At 42.1% G+C, this 21,809-nt stretch overlaps 1 protein-coding gene across 4 annotated transcripts in view; it reads right to left on the bottom strand.

Annotated features, from left to right (window-relative positions):
• SPRED2 (sprouty related EVH1 domain containing 2) overlaps window positions 1-21,345 on the bottom strand; it is an 84,737-nt gene extending 63,392 nt beyond the window's left edge. The window contains exon 1 of one of the 4 annotated variants that reach the window (XM_026712812.2): window positions 20,427-21,345. In XM_026712812.2, the coding sequence (XP_026568597.2) occupies window positions 20,427-20,452 (26 nt within the window). In that variant the 5' untranslated portion in view covers window positions 20,453-21,345. The remainder of the gene's footprint in view (window positions 1-20,426) is intronic. The other 3 variants (XM_087919307.1, XM_087919309.1, XM_087919308.1) reach the window with 3 other exon arrangements.
• Between the last annotated feature and the right edge of the window lie 464 nt (window positions 21,346-21,809).

The following is a 21,809-nucleotide window of genomic DNA, read 5'->3' as shown; positions in this document are numbered from 1 at the left end:
ATCTTTCATACAGAAAAGTTATACATTCACAACAGGGGTGAGATACGAGAGGGTTAACTACCGGTTCGGGATTTCATGCGCTGTAAATCGTCATCAGCAGTCTGTGTGGAGAGAAGCAGCCTTTGAAACAGCCCTCTTTTCCTGCTTTTTTAACTGCAGCTGTGCCTTGTTCAGCAGCTGAAGTTGAAAAATCAGGAAATAAAGATCAGGTAAGAGCCCAGGTGGGCAAAAACATCAGCAGACATAGAACTGGTTCTATGTCTGCTGCTCTTCAGAGCTACCGGTTCTACAGAGGTGGATAGAACCGGTAGAAACCCACCCCTGATTCACAAAGATACACTCACTGCTGGTTTGTTACAAGTACAAAAACCTCCATTTGGGAAGTGGTGGGGGAGGGAGTTTTCTCTTAGCAAATCCCTTGCAGAAGGTTTCATATTCTTAAAGTGAACAAAGCACACATTCAGGCTGTATTTTTTGTTGTGTAGAAGAATTTGTGGTTACAATATCATATTATTGTCCTGTCCTATTTTTTTTTCTTCAGACAGTTTGACAAACACAGATGTGTCAAGTGCAATGATAGAAAGTGTTGTTTATGTTAATGAACTTTCAGGATGCCAAATTTTAAAAAAAGATGCTTTGTTGACATTTGCACACAATCTTAATCCAACAGCCAGAAAAATGCACTTTTTGCTGCTGTTAACAAGCTGTATTTCTGCAGTGAATGTGGATTTTTCTAATGCCATATTGGTTTAAGAAGGAAAACCTTATTGCTCCATGTTGTATAATGCTGTTTAGTATGGGGGCAGCGGGGAATGGTGGTATTTCTCAAGAGAGAAATGCAACACACAAAGATCCATATAAGCTTTTTGTATCAGGTTTTTCAAAAACAAATTAAAAATAGCCTAAAGCAGGGGTCTCCAACCTTGGCAACTTTAAGACTTGTGGACTTCAACTCCCAGAATTCCTCAGCCAGCTTTACTGGCTGAGGAATTCTGGGAGTTGAAGTCCACAAGTCTTAAAGTTGCCAAGGTTGGAGACCTCTGGCTTAAAGTATCTACGTGAATATTATCGCTAGGGAGTATCACAGCATTAATTTAAGTACGATACTGAGTAGTAATGGGAACAATTAAACTTTTTTTTTGTTTTGATAGTGTCTTTTTGGAACTGTAATTTCATTGCAGATATTCTGTGTCCGTGAGATTTGAAAATGGTCCTTGCAGCACCCTCTTGCTCTTCTGTGGCCTTCCCACTTTCCAGTAACTTTCAGTAAGAAGTTTATGCCAAATAAGGGAGTTCCCAAAGTGTATTTCTTAGAATGAACTATTTTGAATATTGGAAGGTAAACTTAAGGGGCATGCACACACAGACATATATAAATAAATACTAAACTGCTTGAAACAAAATAATCCTGCTTGGAATGGTTTATTAGAACATTCAAAAATTTCAGTATGCTGCCATAGAAAAATTGAAATAGGTCTTTGCTCAATTATTTTATGCAATAGGGCCACAAATGCAAGGGAACAGTACAAGAATGCTATCAACACAAATCCTCATAAAAATAGATTAAGAAAACAACATTAAAACTTTTAAAAACTTTTTATAGCACACAATGGCAGCTTGGCCTGCCAACATGACAGCTATGGAGCTGGGGTCAGCAAATATGTAGATTCTCTTCTGGTACTTTTCCAGGTACAAACATTCAACCTAACAAACCCCCTTCAACACTACACAAGATTCAAATGTATAAAGGATATACTACCATCTATTTTTACAGCTTTGAATTGCTGGAAGCAGAACTGCAATTTGCAACTGAAAATAAATAATTATGGATACAAACTGATGGGAACATAAAAACCTATCCTCCCTTAAACATCTAGGTTATCACCTTTCCTATTCTCAGCAAAGCTTTCAATTCAAGCTCCACTTAAATAAGCAAGAGGTAAGATACACCTCTTCTTTATGTATCTTATACATGCAATAAAGATGTTAATGCTCACCATATAACCCATTTGTCTTCCCCTGATGGACACAAGTTCTGATATTCTCCTGTAGAATTCTAATAAAATCAGAGTTCATATTCCCCACAATGATGGCAATTTGTCCAGGTGCTCAAAAAGAAAAGGATCCTAAAACCACTGTCTTATCATGTTTAACAATTGGTAGGAGGTTTTTATTTTGATATGCAATATTTAGCTTTTGACAAACATAATATCCAAGAATGTAGGCTTGGTATGAAGGGCTACTCAGGGTCTTTTTGGCAAGCTTGACTATGACTTTTCTAATGAAAGGGATGCAGCTATTTTTCAAAGGGTTTGCAAAACCTGGTATTGAAGCCTACTAGGAGTTTTGCATCTTCTAATATTGTACTTTTTATGTTTTTCTTACTATGTGCATAATAAAAAATAGGAAATGTGTGAAATAACTTAAACTTTCGGAATTAGATTGTATTTCAAAGTTTTAGGCTATGCCCACATTAAATTCCATGCCCCACTGACAAGGGATAGGACATGAGACAATAAGAAAAAAATAATATCTGGGGCCCAACTCTATTTGAGGGTTAATGCATTCACCACCTTTTTGAGTATTGCTTCAACTTGCAAATCTCTCTCTCACACGCACCTTTATATGTTACAGCTTGAATTCTTAGCAACCCTAGATCAGCTCCAGGGCATGAACGTTTTATTCATTGCCTATATAAACAGTCAGATTCTTTTCAAGTGTTAAAATACAGGCCATGAATCTTCCTCCCTAAAAGCTTTTAAAATTACACTGTTAAAACTTGTTTGTGGAAAACATAAGCTGGCAGGGGGCTTATGTTTATAGGCCCTCTCTCATTTCTGATGATTATTGCCTTGAATGCTTTAAAAAAAAAACCAAGCAAAAGAATGGTAGAGAAAAGAATCTCAGTTTAAATAATTGGAGAACACAAGTTGATCTCTTATGGCCTGGACTGTTCCCTCAAACTTTTAAAACCATATCAAGATCTTCGGAGCAAAAGTAATCCACCATGAGAACATAATTAGAATAGCCCATCATTAATGTAGTGTGTAGTTTATGTCTTATTTCAGATCTGCCCAATGATACTCTTAGAGGCTTCAGTTCAGGCCAAATCACATCGCTACCCTCATTTATCAACTATTTCATGGGTAACCTAAACACAAGTCCTATCCAGTTATTATATTCCTTGCAGTATTTCAATCCTTTAGTGAGCCAAAAAAATCTTCCTGGATGTCTCCCTCAACAGCCCATCATTCTAGCCACTCTTATACCAGCTCTTAATTTCTTTTCCAGTAAAACTACTGTAAAGGATTCATTTAAGGATTTTCTCCTAGTTACTCCTCACCATAATTTTCTATAATCCTCGCCATAATTTCATATAATTGTAAGGAGCATCTCCCTAAAATGCAATAATGGATTTGTGTGTTTGCAATGTTAACCATCCCTGGAGGGATGCTATCCTTTCTTTTCTCTGACTATGATTTCCCTTCTTTGCAAAAAAGCTACCCTTCACAACCAACTGGAGTGTTAATAGCGAAGTGACACAAGGGAGCCACTCAGCACCGCCCTGATCCAGATTCAAAGGGGGCAAACTGATTCAGATTGTGTGTGTGTGGCAGGGGGTATTTAAGTCACTGTTGACAGCTTCTTAAAGAAGTAGCATCTTTTCTGGCCTCAATCACAGAGTTCCTGGCAGACTCAGGAAATTAGATATTTAAACTGGTTCTGGCAGTTCACACACACACACACACACACACACACACATAGTTTCCTCTTTGAACCCAGGTCATTACAGTGATCTTTACTAGCATATTGTTCTGACCCAAACTCTTTTCCAATAAAACAAACATGAACCAAAGAGAACAGAAACCTTTTAATGAGTCTTACGAATCCCCGGTTAAAAGGCTGTGGCAAATTAACTTACTTTGATAAGCACAAACCTCGCCAAAACTGTGTGAGACTGCCAAGAATCACAGGTAAGAAATATTTCACAACACAAGAGTCTTCAAATACCAACTTAAGATACTGTAATGTCCATGAGGCTGAGTTTCAAAATGTCTTTGCTTCCTGCAAAGAACATTTGCTTCACAGCTGGCTTTTATCTTTTTCAAGGAGGGACCATTAGCTTGCAGCCTTACTCCCAAGTCTCCCATGATGTTGCAGCTGTTCTTTCCTGCGAGAAATCCTGAGCGCATACGCACTTGGCACAGGCTCCTCGGGAACCTCCTCATTGCTGCTGCCAGCCCCCACAATCTCTGAAGGCAGAAGTCCACTCCCTAATGGTCCTGGCCCCTCATCTGAGTCCTCGCTCTCCTCAGCCGTCCGCACCTGCTGCCGGCTAACCACAACACATCTGTTTGAGATAGAAACTAAATTGTATGTTGCAAAAAAAAAAAAATGCTAGTTACCAAAATCTTTCAAGCATATATCAAATATGCTAATGGCCATGCTGCCTTGATGGCAAAACTGAACTACGCTGCAGTTTATTTATTTCGTTAATTTTCTGCATATCTCACTGTGGGGCTACTCTAGATGGCCTACAACAAAATGAAATGAAATGCAAACAAAACAGAAGTAAAACAATAAACAAAACTTCAAAATCAATAAATAATGAAAAAGAAAATGAGAACACATCAATATGATAACAAAAGATGGACGGGCAGAGAACAAAGGGATGGTGGAGGAGGTGGAGTCTACTATCAACCCAGCAGCCACCTCTAGTATGGAACTCCCCCACTGGATCCTCGAGGCCAATTGACAGAGCCAGGTCTTCAGCCTCTTATGGAAGTACAGAAGGGTTGAGGAAGATCTTACCTTGGAGTGCAGGATGTTCCAAAGGGCATGTGCTGTAGCAGAGAAAGCTCTTCCTCTGGATCATGATAGAGTTCTTTGATCTATGGTATCTGCAATAGGACTTCTCTGCTGGCATGAGTAGGACAGCCTGTCCTAGTGGGATGAGGCAGTTCATCAGATAGCCTTGGACCTATTCGATTCAGGGCTTTAAAGGTCGCAACGAATACCTTGAACTGCATCCGGAAGCAGACTGGTAGCCAGAGAAGTTCATGCAGCAGAGATGTAATATGGAGCCCCCAAAGACTGCTTTTGCTGCTGGCACTTTGCTGAAACTTCCAAGTGGATTTCAAGGGTAGCCCCATGAGGAATGCATTGCAGTAGTTCGGACAAGAGATTACCAGGGCTTGAGTAACTGAGTGCAGGGAGTCATAATCCAGGAAAGATCACAGGCAGTTATATTTATACCCTGTCCACTACAAAAGGCTATTTCCAAGTATTTCATGCAAACCTTTGCATGCTCTTCTGTTGCGTTTGGTTGTTTCAGGTGTTTAAGACAAATTCAGTTGCCCAACTTTTATTAAACAACTAGCAACACAGGCAATCCATGATTTCAGACCAGCTGCTTAGCTAATATAACCATTCAAAGTTATGACAAACCCAGCAAAAGCAACGTATGATTCTGATTCTGATTCTGAAGTTAAGGCAATCACCCATCTCCCACGGTTCCATGACTGCGTTTTGGATGCTGAGCAACCAGCCTGCATTTAGGGCTATTTGCAGCATCCTGTGATTTGTGATGGTTTTGCTGGAAGGAGGCAGTTACCTACAGTTTCCGGCAAAAAACACCTATATTGAACAGCACCAAATTCACTTAATGAAAAATTCACTACAAGGAAAGGGTGTAAAATCCAGCTGGTCACCTGTGATGACCTGCTTTACAATTGTCATGACTTACAACTGTAATTGCCAAGCTCAATTTTGGTCTTAAATTGAGAACTTCATGTAGTTCTCTCTCTACTAATTTCAAATTGGCCAGTATTCGTTCCCTGATAATGGGAATATTCATCACCTAGTTTCTATTTAAAAATTTGCTATGTACACAGATAATCAAGTTTGTGAGGTGAATGAATATTCATTCAATCCATCATACTACTCTTTCTCAGACCATATATAGAAAATAAGTACAAGCACAAGATACGTCATATTCTTAGATTTGTCTAATTCTACCTTAAAATAGGTTAGATTTGTCCTACCTTCTTGTTTCTGTGCATCTAACAGTTTTATTTCTCTGGCATGTGAGTTTTATCTTAAAGGATAAATAATTATATTTTGTAAAGATTAAGTGGCTGTGTTTCTTTTAAATCATTTGTAAAAGGAGATTATCTCGAACAAGCCTGATACCATGTACCCTTATATACTTCTTACCTATAAATTCACTCTTCTCTTTTATTTACAGCACTAGCCATAGGCTATCCTCACAGAAACGGCTAAGGAAATTACTGACTAGTTTTGATTATCATCTTAAACCAAACAATAACCATGTTTAACAAACCATGACTTAGTGCAGGGGCGTCAAACTCAAGGCCCGCGGGCCACATCTGGCCTACACGGCTGCTCTGGGAATAGCGAAGGACTGCCTCTGTCAGCGAAAACGGAGCTCGGGGGCGTGCACATGTGTAAATCGTTTTATGGGTCCTGGACTACACAGAATTTCAATGGAGGACCCTAAATGAGTCCCTTGGTGCTCTCTGAGCTTGGTAGTTTTCTTGAAGACCTTTCATTATCAAACTAGGTAACATCAACAGCGCACTGATGATATTGTCTAGATTGGTAATGAGATGTCTGTAAAAAAGCCCCCAAGCTCAGAGGGCACCAAGCCCCCCCCCCCCAGTTCAACCCTGAGCTGCAAATTAGACTAGACTAGACTAGGGCATAGAGTATAGAGTGTAGAGTAGAATGAAACTTTATTGTCATTGGACACCAGCAGAAAATCCCAAGAGTGTGAAGGGAAAACAAAAAAAGGCCGTCGCAGCTGAAAACAAGATATTGAGCTGGCCACACACCCTGGCAATGCCCCCTGAGGTCAAACACAACCCTAAAGTAGCCCTCAATGGAATAGAGTTTGACACCCCTGACTTAATGCAATGTGTGAAGCAGTTCATGGTGTAACATATTCTACTCCACGCAGCCTTAATTCTTCATTGTGGCTGATTTTTTTTTCTTATTGCACTAAAGCTTCTTGACTTCATCTTGTCATGGGAATCTGCCCACTGTGCTTTATAAATCATTATATGCGGCTTAGCATGTTACGCAAATCCAGTTCCATGAATAAGCACAACAAAAGTTCTAATACATGACATGAATTATGGACAGTGAATTTGCACATGTGAAGAATAGGGCAGCAGAGCGACTCAGATGCCTCAAATTTCACGAATGAACTACGGTTCCACTATTTAGAAATAGCACAGCCAACATCAACTCTGCAAACTTCCAAGACAGGTAACCTCTAATTCCAATTAAATTTATGAATTTGACTCTTGGTCACCATGTACCTTCCCAGCAATGATGCCAAAGTGGTTTCCCGCTGCTTTTATTGGCTTCCCAATCTAGACTGTAGGCTCTGGACCTTCCTGGTATTTTTCAATGCAAATACTAATCAATAAGAACTCTGATTAGGTTTTTTTTCCTGAAATCACCAATGCTGGCTATGGGCAAAGTTAAAGAATTAAGCTCTGTTTTTGGTGACAATGTTGCTGGATGGCCTGAAGGCACTCCTGAAGTGGAACACTGCATCAATATTTACTTTATAAGGCTGTTTGGGGCGGTGTTTCTCGGCCCATCATATGTCAAATCTCATCACAGTCAAAAGTACAGGGTTCTACCTAGACAGAACCTAAAACTCTGCTTTGCCAAGGTAGGCATATGTAAGCTTACAGGCATTCTTTGACTTATGACTGCTTGCTTAGTGACCATTTGAAAGTTATGCTAGATTTCCCTAGGGGTACTTGCAATGCAGTTCTAAAGCTTTGACAGCTTGGCAACTGGTCCGCATTTACGGCTATTTGCAGTGTCCCGCAGTTATGTTTTACAACATTTTTACACAAAACTAGCATTTACTTTCATTTTTCAGTAAACCCAGCCATCGCAAAAAAAATTCTCACTTTACAACTGTGGTGTTTGGTTAATAACTGCAGTGGTCACTTAACAACTGCTGCAAAAAAGATCGTAAAATCAGGCTGGTTATGGGTTATGGTTATGGACCTGTTTTATGACCATCATGACTTAACAACCATAATGGGCAGGCTTCATTGTGTTTGTAAGTCAAGGACTGCCTGTACTACATTTACCAGATACAATGAGCTTTAAGAACATAAACAGGGAAGTGAGGGTGTTGACAATAATTTAAACAGCCCTATTTGTAATATAAAAGTGAGTTCTATTTTATTTTTGTTCTTAAATGCAAACCTTTTAGAAACTGTTTCAGTCCTGGACTCCAGAAAACTCATTGCTGATATATTCAATTCTCTTGGCCTAAAACAAAGCAAAGCTAATTCCCCATATTATTTGAGAAAGGGAGTGAAGACCTAAAATGACTATGTTACAGATTCATGAACATTCTTTAAAAACATTTTCAACTATTTGAAATGGGTGGGGAGGATCTTCTGGGGAACCATTATGGTGAATTGATATTTCCCTAGAATACGCTGTGGATAAAAATGGCACCCAACTGTAGGATTCGGGCTGCTGAAATCTCTCTGGATTAAAGACAAATCACAAGATTATCCACATGTATTCCATACAAGTCTTCTTTCTTTTTTCTGTAACCAGGTGGCCGGAACTGCATTTTTGTGGTCTGCTTGTGATTAGCTGGGAGTCACAGGATTCCATCATGCTTAGAGCCACTAATGTTGCCCATATGGACTTTATGTTCAACTGAAGCTGATCTCTTAATCACTTTAGATTTAATTTTTCCCCTTTTGGCTGTTTTTCTTAAAAATAAACATTGAGAAACTTCCGACCAGTTTTATTGAAATCACCAGCTGAGACTCCTTTAAACCCTTTTATTTTTTGGAAGTTGAAATACAAGTCGTACATTTTGAAATGTACAGGAAAAAGATGGCTATTTTTTTCTTCTTTTTCCCTTTTTCAACACTTTTATTTTTTAATTGTGTTTCTATATTATATAGTCGTATTAGTTCTATTTGTATGATACAATATTTAATAAAATTATTGGGAAAATTATCCTTCCTGCTTCATTATAATTACAAGGTATATTTGTTCAAGAATTGCTTGCTATATGATGAGTTTCCCTATGGTGCATGGAAGCTACCCAGATAGGCCTTGCTATTCTGTCACTATCTAATGGTCAGTATTCAGTAGAGTTATTACATATCCATTCTGCTCCCCTTCCCCCCATTTCTTCTCTTACATAATGCCAGAGTGCCCAAAATCTCCCATTCTGGGAGATTTCCTCAGACTTTGGCTCTCCTCACATCCTTTCTCTAATGAACATCTTTCCATCAATGAAAACGGGGTGCTCAAGTTATGTCCATGTTGGCTTACACTCAAACAATCTGAACGGCTCAATGATGCCTGTTTTTGGAGAGGAAAAAAAACTTTAAAAGGTGTCATAAACCATAGTACTGAATTAGTATAGCACACACTAAACTTGCGAGTGATGTTCTTTACCACAAACCTTGGTGGAAACAACCACTAGTCCAAAGAAATAACAGGAGTTCCACCGATTTATACAAACTCAGAGGATTTGTTAAGTTAGACAAAAATGTATTTTGTGTTTATTTTTATTTCGTAATCAAATGCCCTCTTGGCACCCTGTAGTTTAAACAGTCAGTGACAAGCTGGATTTTTGTCCTGGAGATAAGGCAATTCAACAATTGTCACACTTTAGACTTCCCAGGACTGTGTTTCCTGCCTTAAAAGCAGAGACTGATGTCATGACAGCAGGACACAGCAGGGGGTCCAAGCCACACAGCCAAAACTCATGATGATAAATAGAGCTGGATAGTAATCGCCACTCCAAAGCCATTCATAACATTTCATAAGGAACCGCTGCCTGTGAATGGGAGATAAAACTGCTGCTGCTGCAAAGCCATCGGAAATAATATGAAAATAAGCCCAACGCTGGACGCTGGAACCAATGAGGAAAGTGGGGCATGAAATATCTTCTTGCCAAAGGGAAAAAAGCTGTAGAAGGCAGCTGCTGAAGCGCATGTCCTCCCACTCGTGTAACAGAAGCTTCATGCATCCAGGGATATATCTTGGTTTTGAAGTGTTTTTAAAAAGCTGAGATAAAAGCTAACTGGCTAAGAGATACTGAAGTCCCCATTCATCTCTCACTTCAGCCAAGAATTCACTGAGGTGGCCTTAAGACAGCGCCTTGCTTTTCATCCATGTAGGGCAGAAGTGCAGCCTGTGCTGTTTAAGGACACAAAAGCATAATAAAAGCTGTATGGAACATATCGAACTCTTGTTGTAGAGCGTTGGTCCTTTTTACCTGGTTTCAAGCATGTAGTGATTAATCCTATTTCTCTTATCAACTCTGCAGATGATATAATTATTAACAGTAAACCAAACAGAGCCTCCTTTTCTTGCGGCCTTCTACATCAGGGGTCCCCAGCTACCTGTCTGTGGATCAGCACTGGTCCTTGGCATGCCAAAAACTGGGCTACGCAAACAAGTGAAGCCCCATTCATGGGATGCAGCAGCAACCAAAACCAGGCCCCCTCTGGTTTAGGGAAAAACTGGTCCCTGGTGCCCAAAAGGTTGGGAGCAGAGGTGGTATTCAGCAGGTTCTGACCAGTTCTGGAGAACCGCTAGTGGAAATTTTGAGTAGTTCAAAGAACCAGCAAATACCACCTCTGGCTGGAGGTTTTACAGGAGCCTTCCCCTGCCACACCCACAGACCTAGTAGTAAAAAAAATTGAATCCCACCACTGGGAAGGCCGCTGTTCTAGATAACAGTCTGGAACTGACTTGTCACTGCAGAGCCCTAAGCAGTTCCCATTATCATTCTAGGGATCTAGAAGCTTTCCTTGTCAATTCATTATTTATGTTTGGAATGTGTTTCCTTTTCCTTGCGCTTAAGTATTTGTGGGAGGAACCGACATCATCCTACTGTTCTTGCATCCTCTTGCAAATAGCCTGGTGAGAAGGAGGCTGGTATTCAGAATGAGAAAAGAGAGCTGAGGGGGAAAAAATAGGAGCACTTAAATGTTTGTGAAAGGGGAACTGGAATTCTGAGAATTCAAATCCAATTTTTATGAGCTTCTGTGAGGTCAGCATCGTAAAAGAAAGCTAGAAAGGGAACTAGAAATCAAACCACAAGCCCGATTCAGACACAACACTAACAAAGTGTGGCACTTAAGAACAAATGTTTTGTATATTCTTTGTGCCGCTTGTTGTGGTCAAAAAGACTCAGAAGCATAATTTGTGAACGTAGGTTGTAATAATACAGTTTAATAAGACAGCTAATATCTACAGCTCTCATAGATCATTTTATTTGAAACATGAATGTAAAGAACAAACAACAAGAAAAAAGAATTGTATGATTTTCTATCAGCAGATGTTTTGGATGTTTTCTATTAGCCAAGAGCTTTCTCAATCGTTTTCTTAATTCACAAGCAAACATATTGGTCTTTACATTGTTTTAGCACTTTTTTTTTTTAAACTACTTTACTTTTGAAAGAAGCACAAAATATTTTTTTAAAAACATTAGAACAATATAATAATCCTATAGCAGCAACATAGCATTTACAAACTTATAAAGAGCAACAGGCAATTATTCTGACTAAATTTCATGATTACATTGCTTCTCAGGTACATTTTACACAGTACAATGACTAACTAGAATTCCCAAACAAATACTTCTATAAGCAAGCATATCTTCAACCCAAACATCTGTTCTTCACATGTGAGATTGGGAGTCCATTAAAGGATTCACAGTGAAAAGCTTTTTTCCTCACTCACTTTCTGAGGCACAGCAGAATCTCATTATACCCTAAGCAAGTCAAGTATGTTTGGGTAGGAGAGTTTCTGACATTTACCTTTTTACGTAAATAGTTATTGCTTATTTTCTCTACTTTTAAACAAGTTCATCCCACACTCTGCTCCTGCTCAAGTGAGGATCAAGTGGAAACACTCACTTAAGCCTATAATTCTCTTCACTTAGATTGCTAAGTAGTTTTGTTGGGATAGCAATAGCAATAACACTTTAACTTATATACCGCTTCACAGTGCTTTGCAGCCCTCTCTAAGCAATTTACAGAGTCAGCGTATTGCCCCCAACAATCTGGGTCCTCTTTTACCAACCTTAGAAGGACGGAAAGCTGAATCAACCTTGAGCCGGTGAGACTTGAACTGCCAAACTCCTGGCAGTCAGCAGTTAGTAGAATTAGCCTGCAATACCACATTCTAACCACTGTGCCATCACAGGTCTTAAGTGGACAATATTATTTTTCTGGCTGGCTTCCGAATCAAAAGTTGGCCTTAGAACATTTTTTTCACAATTCAGTTCTTTAGAGCAATTTCCTTCCTCATTTCTCCCTTGTTTATCAGCAAAGCCAAAACCAAAGACATTTGCCTAATTATGACTTAAGTGATATAAGCTATGGTGCAAGGGAGCTTGGTTCTTCTAACTGCTTGTATTATATAATGTAAAACCATAGATGAGGCCAGGAAAGTTGTTGTCCCAGAGAAAAACCTCACAGTGTGCAAACTAAAATTTCTTGAAATCAGTATAAGTACCATGGCCAATATTTATATTTGAGATAATAATTAGCTTACAGTTGTGTGATAGGAAAATAAAACTTTAATAAGGAGAGGGTGTGTGCAAATATTTACATGCGCTTATATCTATATCTTGCATACTCAAGGCTATTCCACAGTTTGTTCAGTAAGAAGCAGAGAATATGGGAACACTGCAAGTGATAAAGTACATTCAGCCTGCAGACCAAAAAGTCTCCTTGGCACAAATCCATCCATCCATCCTTCATTTCGGTGTCGTGGTGGTTAATACAGCAAAGCAGAACCCAAAAGGCTGTGAGTTCTAGATCTGCCTTAGGCACAAAGCCAGTTGGGTAACCTTGAGCCAATCCCCCTCTTTCTCAGATATAGGAAGTGGGCAATAGCAAACCAGACCACTTCGAAAATTTGGCCAAGAAAACATCAAGAACTTGCCCAGGTAATCACTAAGAGTTGATACTGACTCAAAAAACACGGCCATTACATTAGTTGCCTTTTATTCACAATACCTTTCTCCTCTAGAGTCTTCGGAGGTGCTCAATTAGAATTTTTATCAACCTAATATCCATGTTGGCCTGAAGCAATCATTTAATCTATCAGGTGGGCTCCAGGCTGGAAATGGCTTATGTTCTCCATGTTCAAAATTTGCAATTAATTTAAGGTGATTTGGGTACTTGATGCAAATCTAATACCAGTAAAGAGAGCAAGGAATTCTAAAAGCAAGATTTAATAATAAATTTTCCCAAATGCCCTTTAACAAAAACCTTCCCCCCAGCAATTTAGCAACGTTGTTGCCGTTTTCTCCAACAGAAAACAACTCCAAAGCTATTAGGTGCAGGTGTTACTCATTAAAAACAATAGAGGTGTGCAGAACATTAAACATTCCATCAGAGACCAGATTTCTGTGCCTAGAAGAGTTTCTATGCACCACCACAGGCAGGAGAAGGAAACTCACTTTTTTTTTTTAACAGTGGACTTCAGCTAAAAATGTGCATCTATACATTGTCCCACAAAGGAAAGCCTATATATCATCTTGGTTTTCTTCCAAGCAACTCAAAGTAGCATACATATATAGCAAGTTTCAAGACCAAAAGCGTACAAATTCAGATACATTCGATAAACTCTCCCATTTTTTTTGTAATGCTTCTTTCATATCACACAGGAAATTCCCATGGGCAAGAACGTACTTGTCACATACAGAAACCTTACACCGGGCAGCTTTATAGTCTACAGAAAAAGGATCCAAGGCAGGGGATATTCATGAGGTCCCTGGTAAGTTAGTTGAGTGTATATTTGCATTGCAAAGAGAATGAGCAGCCAAGCATTAGACATAAACACTGTTGAGACACATATATAACAACTCTACTGATGATCCTCCAGTATCTAAATGCATGCAACTCAATTTTCATTTGTATCTTCAACTACAGATTGTAGTAATAGTACAGCTTATATTTTTTGCCCTGTTAAAAATTTCTTATGTTAAATCCTAAAGCAGGGGTGTCAAACTCAAGGCCCACGGGCCAAATCCGATCTGGCCTGCGGGGCTGGCCTGGAAATAGCCTCTGGCAGCCAAAATGGGGTTCCTAGTTTTTGGCATGGGCGGCCTCCTGCAGCATCCTGCCAACCAAAACGGGCCACGGGGGGGGGGGGGCTCATGCACCCCCTCACCCTGTTTTGGTTGGCAGAGTGCTGCAGGTATCCCTCTAGTCTCTCCTGCCCACCCCTCCATGGAGAACTACAATGCTGATCCGGCCCTTGAAGAAATCCAAGGCACCCCTGCCCTAAAGCACAAACCAAGGTTAGTTTTGTTGTCCAGGACTGATGTTTGTTTGTTTTGAAGGAATATACCGACTCTGAGAGTGTCACTCTGAAATAAGATGTGGGATTGGATTGCAATCTGACATTTAATTTTATGCTGGAAAGGCGATAGATGAAATGGTAAACACCAAATTAAATGCTTGGATGACAATCACAATTTGAAGGTAATAAAAGATATATCACCGAAATATCTACCAGGAAACTTGCATAAACACTGCAAGGGCCACAGAAGGGACTTTTAAACTCTGCAATCTTATAGTCATTTATCTGCAAACAATTGAGCTGTATTTAATAGGACTTTCTACTAAGGCATGCATACATTTCTTCCGTTATATATTTTCCTCATTGTTGCCTTAGTGATATTAACAACGTTAGACTTCTATATTTTTCCAACTGCAATATTTTAGTCCTATGTCTATGTTATATGTTACTGACTTCAAAATGTTTTAGTATTTGACACATTTCAGTGGTTCAGCTTCGGTGGCTGAAATATAAATATCAAAACACAGTTTTGTTAATCAAATTTATGTAGCTGTCCATCTTACCAAAGGCAGCTCCAGATGGCGCACAACATAGTACATAGCTGTACTGAGTTGTGCTGAGACAATCAACTGGGATTCCTCGCTAAGATTTATATACTCAGTGCTATAGGGCAGAGATATTCAAACTTTTTCAGGCAGTGGAACCATTAGTTAATGTATCGAGGTGCTCTCAAAACCTGACTGAAAGGCACAGCTCTTAGTGATAGAAAACTGGCTGATAAAATTCTGTGGAACAGTTTGAAATACCCTACTCAAGATGGTAACATCCTGGCCAAGTAATAAACATTTTTTTTTTCAGAAAAGGAAATAAAACTGACCAATAATCTCGTTTTTCTAACCTACTGTTTAAGTGGCATGTTGGTAATACAGGTAGTCTTCTACATACGACCACAATTAAGCCTAAATTTTCTGTGACTAAGTGAAACATTTGTTAAGTGCATTTGCCCCATTTTATGACCTTTCTTGCCACAGTTGTTAAGTGAATCACTGCAGTTGTTACGTTAGTAACACGGTTCTTAAGCGAATCTCCTTTCTCCATTGACTTTGCTTGTCAGAAGGTCGCAAAAGTTGATTGCATGACCCTGGGATACTGCAACCATCGTAAATATGAGTAAGTCCCCAAGCATTTGAATTTTGATCATGTGATGACGAGAACTCTGCAATGGTTGTAAGTGTGAAAAATGCCCCTAAGTCACGGTCACTAATTGAACTTTTGTAAGTCGAGGACTACCTGTACTAAGCTATTAAAGAATTAATATTCAAATTCCTCTGACATAATACAGAGAAGAAATACCTTGCACACTTACAATGTAAGGGGGGGTAAATGAAATGGCCCAAGTCATACCACATGATGTCCTGTAACGTATGTACACCACCAGAGGTTTGCTACAGTCAGTGATAACAGATCAATTATAATACCGATTATAATACATTGCATCTAAAGATCAAAACACACTAAAGATCAAGCTCACATGGTGGATATCCTGGAATAGAAAGATTTGGTTTATGAAAGGCAATAACAGGAAGAGCAACAACGATGTAGCATATATTCTAGCTGCAGATGCATACAGGTTGTCCTTGACTTAAGGCCACAATTGAGCCCAAAATTTCTGTCGCTAAGTGAAGCATCTGCCCCATTTTACGACCTTTCTTGCCACATTTATTATGCAAAGCATTGCAGTTGTTAAGTTAGTAACATGGCTGTTAAATGAATCTTGCTTCCCCGTTGACTTTGCTTGTCCCAAGGTCGCAAAAAGGGGATCACATGGCCTTGGGACACAGCAATAGGCCATAACTATGAACCATTTTCCAAGCATCTGAATTTTGATTGGGGGTGTGTGTGCTGCGATGGTCATAGAGGTGTGAAAAATGGTCATAAGTCATTTTTTTCGTTGTAGCTTTGAACAGTCACTAAATGAACTATTGTAAGTTGAGGACTATCTGTGTTCAGTTTAAACCTTCAAAATCCTCATATCATTGGGGAAAATGTTGGCAAGAAATGGTTGTTTGGTGGCTAAAACTTTAAGCAAAACAAATGGGGATAACTTTAAGTTTTCAAATCATGTTTATGGCACCCAAACCACAATACACACAATGTAAGATAGCTATAGCTCCAGAGGTGATATTCAGCCGGTTCTGACCAGTTCTGGAGAATCGGTAGCAGAAATTTTGAGTAGTTCAGAGAACCGGCAAATACCACCTCTGACTGGCCCCACCCCCATCTATTCTCTGCCTCCCAAATCCAAGCTGATTGGCTGGGTCTTCTTTTGTTGCCCTGCACAGGAGAATGGAGCTGGAAAGCAGGTTAGCGGGGTGGGGAGGGAATGGGGATTTTACAGTAACCTTCCCCCTGAAGTGGAGTGGGAATGGAGTTTTTACAATATCCTTCCCCTGCTATGCCCACCAAGCCACTCCCAGCAAGCCATGCCATGCCCACTAAGGCACGCCCACAGAACCGGTAGTAAAAAAAAATTGAATCCCACCAGCCATTTGCAACATAGTTCATTGTGCATTGTCAATATGACTGTTGTTATACATCATCCTAATTTTACCATTTCTGGGAGTTGGATATGTATGCTTTTATTACAGCATGTCCTATCTACATTATAAACAAATGCTAAAAATTGTGGTTTGCAGCAGACAAATCTCTTAACCTCCTGCTGCCAGGACTAAAATAGTTCTTGCCATAGGTGGAAATGACTAGGCTATTGTTTATATCCTCGTCTTGTATCTCTGCCAAACAGGTTTGTGTCAAAGTGCCTCCTAGAAAAGGGTCAAGGAGATTTGCAGTCATCTTGGCCCCATAAAACATGCAGCATATTTTGTCGATGTTGCCCAAACCTGTGTGTTTCACCAAAATATAAAATACAACATAAACATCTTGCTGAAGGTATTATTCACAGGTTTCTGTACAGGTAGTCCTCAACTTATGACCACAATCAAGCTCAAAATTTCTATTGCTAAGGGAAAAACATTTGTTAAGTGAGTTTTGCCCTGTTTTACAACCTTTCTTGCTACAGTTGTTAAGTGAATCACTGCAATTGATAAGTTAGCAACCCAGTTAAGTTAATCTGGCTTCCCCATTGACTTTGCTTGTCCAAATGTTGTAAAAGAGGTGATCGCATGATCTTGGGATATTGCAATGGTCATAAGTATGAACCAGTTGCTAAGTACCTGAATTTCGATCACATGATTGGGTTGTAACTGTGAAAAATGCTCATCAGTCATTCTTTTCAGTGCCGTTGTAACTTTGAACAGTCACGAAATGAACTCAAGATGGAGCTTTTCTTCAACTCAATAGTTCCAGTTGTTCCATATTTCTCACTTTGGTGGTAGGGAGAGGGGAGAGAAAGAGGGAAGTAACAAGAGGAAGATACAGTGCTGCCAAGACACTGCAGAGCCAGGATTTTAAAGTTTTCTTCTATGAGGCTTTTTCAGTTTCCCATTCTAAGAAAAACTAGGACAGCCAGTCTAAAAACAGCTATTCTATGCCCGATGCCTATCCAAGCATCATGTACCCAAGTCACTATGTCCAGAAGCCCTCTGAGAAATGCAAGTTGCAACCTAAATACAATTGCATTGTGAAAACACTGAATAGCCATTGACAATATGACCTAATACCGTTTCATCCGTATTTCAGGGTCAAAACCCATTTTGTCTCACTTGGGTTGTGCACACACAATATAGTACTGATTGTTCATTTAATTGTGTGTTGTTGCCTTCAAATCAGTGTTTGTCTCCTGGCAGCTGCCATAACTACGAAGTGTACAGTCTTTGCAGTTTGCTTGGCAAGGTTTTTCAGAAGTGGTTTGCCCTTGCCTCCTTTCTAGGGCTGGGAGACAGTGACTGGCCCAAGGTCACCCAGCTGGCTTCGTGCCCAAGGCGGGACTGGAACTCAAGTCTCCTGGCCTTAATCACTGCACCAAACTGGATCTTACATTTATCATTACTCACCAAATTAGCCCGGTTTCCATACAGTATACTGAGCCACCCATAAAACATTCCATACCACAAGACACAAACTAATGACCTGCCTTTTAGCTTAAGCAAACTCGGCCTTGCCGTTTCCAGCCATGTTCTTTATTTTTTTGTGCTTTTCAAGGTTGGGCTCACAGCTGTGTGGCAGCTGCTGATTATATACAGATTGCAGGTGCAAGGAATATTGAAGCAGTCTAAACTATTTTGAAATAGTCCATCTTTGTCATGCTCGGCCATAAACCGGCAAAGGCATTTATGGAAGAGTTGCTCTTTCTGGCTCTACAACCCTCCCTCCCCCTCCCCCACCCCCTTTCCACAAAACTGAATTAGCAACAGCTACATCCTCTCCACGGATGTTCATTTTAAACCTTCATCATCATCCCCTTACATTAGAAAAATAAGAGGGGGGGGGGGGAGAGAAACTGTGAGTCACTTCCCATTTCCAGAATGCAAGAGATGGTTTTCTTTTCGTGGAGAAGCACTATTTAGAGCAAATCCATTTATCCTAATCTTTCCCCCCACAATTCAAGAAAAAAAAAAGGTAAGGGCAGGCCGGCAGCAAGCGAACGAGCGAGCGAGCTAGTGAATGAACGAAGGCTGAAGGTTACCGGATTTATGAATGTCACGATCATGTGACAACAACGGGAACCTGTCTTATTCACAAAAAAAAAAAAAAGGCAGAAAAAGAATCCAACCATATGCAGCCGTAGGGAGCAGAAACAGCTTCGCCCGAGTCAGACGGCGAGAGGCACTTATAGCCCTTGCGGGCGAGCTGGGTCACCTTTAAAACCACCAGTAGCCCAGGGAGCCGCACCCCGCCACCCAGGCAATTTAAAAAATAAATAAAACGCCGTGCCTCAAAGGAGAGGCGCGGTAACAGGGAGCTTAAGTGTAATCTGGAAGCACGCTTGAGAGGGATTTGCTTGGAAGTTAACTAACTTTCGCGGGCGAAAGACGGTCATTTCATGGTTTCTGCCGCTGTCTCCTTTGGCCGCCCACCTCCATTTCTTCAGTTTAGACTCACACAACAAGCCGCGGTGCCGACGGGCTGCAAGGCTAACAATGCGCTGAGAGCAGCGAGGCGGCCGTGCCCTAAAATTCTATTCCACCCCCGCCCCTCCACAGGCCAGCTTCAGTCAGCCAAGGCCCAGCCAGGCAAGCATAGTGGCGATCCGCTCTCTCCCCCCGCCGTCACCGGGCGGGGAGGGAGTGGAGGAGAAAAGAGACCCGAAGCCTCCCTCCCTCCCCCCATCTGGCAGCCCGAAGCCGCCTTGCAACAGCGATCAAACCTTTCCCCTCCCTCTTCTGCCCCCCACCCCCAACTCCTCGAGATAGCTCTCGCTCTCTCTCCCACGGTCCGAGCAGACTCCTGGCCTCGAATGGTGGTTTTTTTATGAATGGAAATGTGGTATGCAAATGAGAGCAAGTCAAGAAAAAAAAAACAGAAAGAAATGGCGGATGTGAATGCTGCAAAAGAAAAAAAAAAAAGAACGAGGCAGGGGAGAAGTGAAGGGGGAAACAGAGAAGGGGGGGCTGGCATCAATAGTGACCCTCCAGCTTACAGAGCGAGCAGCATGAAGAGGAGGAACGCAGAGAAAAAAGGGGGAGGGGGGAAGCCCGTCTTGGACGGATCCCGAAAAAAAGTCCATCAATACTTCTCTACGCCTTCTCAGCCCCCCTCCCCAGGCCCCCTCTTTTGCCAGAAAGGAGCTTGGTTCACATTCCCTCTTCCAAACCCAGCAGGGCTTGCAGAACTGGGGCGCTCTGCGCCCTGCGCCAACCTTTCCAAGCAACGCCGAGAAGTGTGGGGCGCAGGGAAGCCGAGGGCTCCCGGGCGAGGCGACCCAGACGTGGGATAACCGCAAAGCTTGCACTTCTTTTTGCGCTCGCCCGGGCACCGGGGTGGGGTGGGGGCAAGACGGGCCATAGGGGGAAAAGCTCGCCACGACCACACCGAGCGCCTCCCCTCGCCAGATGTTTACAAGCATGGTGCTCTCCCCTCCCCCTCCCTCCCCCCTCAGCTCGTTGGACACTTACTCGTCTGGATGGGTTTCCTCGGTCATTTTCTCCTTCTCAAAAACTCATCCTCCGCCGCGGGCAGCCGGGCTGCACCTCTTCATTTTTTCCTTTTTTTTTTTCCTCTTCCCCCCCTTTTCCCTCCCTCAGCTTCACATCGAGGGCAAAGAGAGAGAAAGAGGCGACCGAGTTCGAAGGATGCGGGGAAAAGAGACCGCCTCAGCTTCGCTGAAAAGCAAGCGGGCGGAGGGGGGGGGGGGCGAAGAGAGAAGGGGGCAGGGATGGGGAGGGAAAAGGAAGGAAGCCAGGCAGCTTGCTAAGGCCTCGTTGGCTGCCAAGCGGAGGGCTGCCAGAGAGACGAGACCTGCGACGGAAGGGCGCTCAGCGCGCGGGAAGGCAGCGGGGCGCCGCGTCGGCCAACGCGCCCGGATGGTGCTGCAGCCGGCGGCCCCGTCCGAGCCCCCATCTCTGCCTCTTTTTTTACTCCATGTTGGATTCTTAGCGCCACCGCCAACAGGAGGAGGAAGCTGGGCGGAAGCGATGACGTTATCCGAGCAGCCCAGCTGCTTTCGGGGAGGGAGAAAGGCAGGCAGGCAAGGCAAGGCAAGACGCCAGCTAGCTTCCCTCCCTCAAGATGGTCGGGAGCGAGGAGCCACTGTCCAGGCGCAGAAGGAAGCGGAGGCCACTCCGCCCCCGGGGCTTTGCAAAACAACAACAACAACCCTCTCGAATCGCCGCTGGGATCTCTTGCGCCAGGGATGCCTCCCGGAATCGTTCGGCCCCTTCTGCAGCCCTTCAACCGTGTAGCCGGCGGCCCCCGTACTCTTGGCGAGGCGGCGCAGCGCGGCGCGGGAGCAAAGCTTCAAGGGCCGCCTTTGCTGCAGGGGTCCGTGGGACCCGCGCGACGGGCGGCCCGGAGTCCAAGAAAGCGCTTTTGAGTGCGTGCAGAAGGGGTGTGTTTTGAATGCGTGTTTTGAATGGCAGAAGACGCGTTCCACGTGGCTCTCGAGCCGAAGTCGAGCAAACATTAGGCGCTCGGTAACACCTTCCTTCCCTTCATCAGAAAACATGCCCATACTGACACACTCTTTAACCTACGTTGCGAGAGAAAGCAGAAGCAGAATGACTTCACTCAAGTTTAAAATCGGACTCCCAAGACCAGAGCAATCTAATGCAAGGATATAGTTTCCTTCACGCTTGCCAATACTTCAACTGTCCTTTCCTTTCCCTCTCCTCTCCTCGTAAGGCGAGCCCATTGATCTAGGGTGCTGTATTTCAGTAGCAATGATAAAATGGAAAAGTCATCTTCACTATGATGCCGTAGGTTTAGTGAAAATACTGTCTGATCAGAAAACAAGACTCCCCGTCCCCGTCCCCCCCGCAATTTCCTCACCTGGGTTTTCC

Source organism: Pseudonaja textilis, chromosome 1 (assembly GCF_049901715.1).
Source record: "Pseudonaja textilis isolate UNSWEBS1 chromosome 1, rPseTex1.2, whole genome shotgun sequence".
In the NCBI taxonomy this organism is placed as follows: Eukaryota; Metazoa; Chordata; class Lepidosauria; order Squamata; family Elapidae; genus Pseudonaja; species Pseudonaja textilis.
The sequence above is the reverse complement of the archived record's forward strand: the minus strand, read 5'-3'. Positions and strand labels throughout refer to the sequence as shown.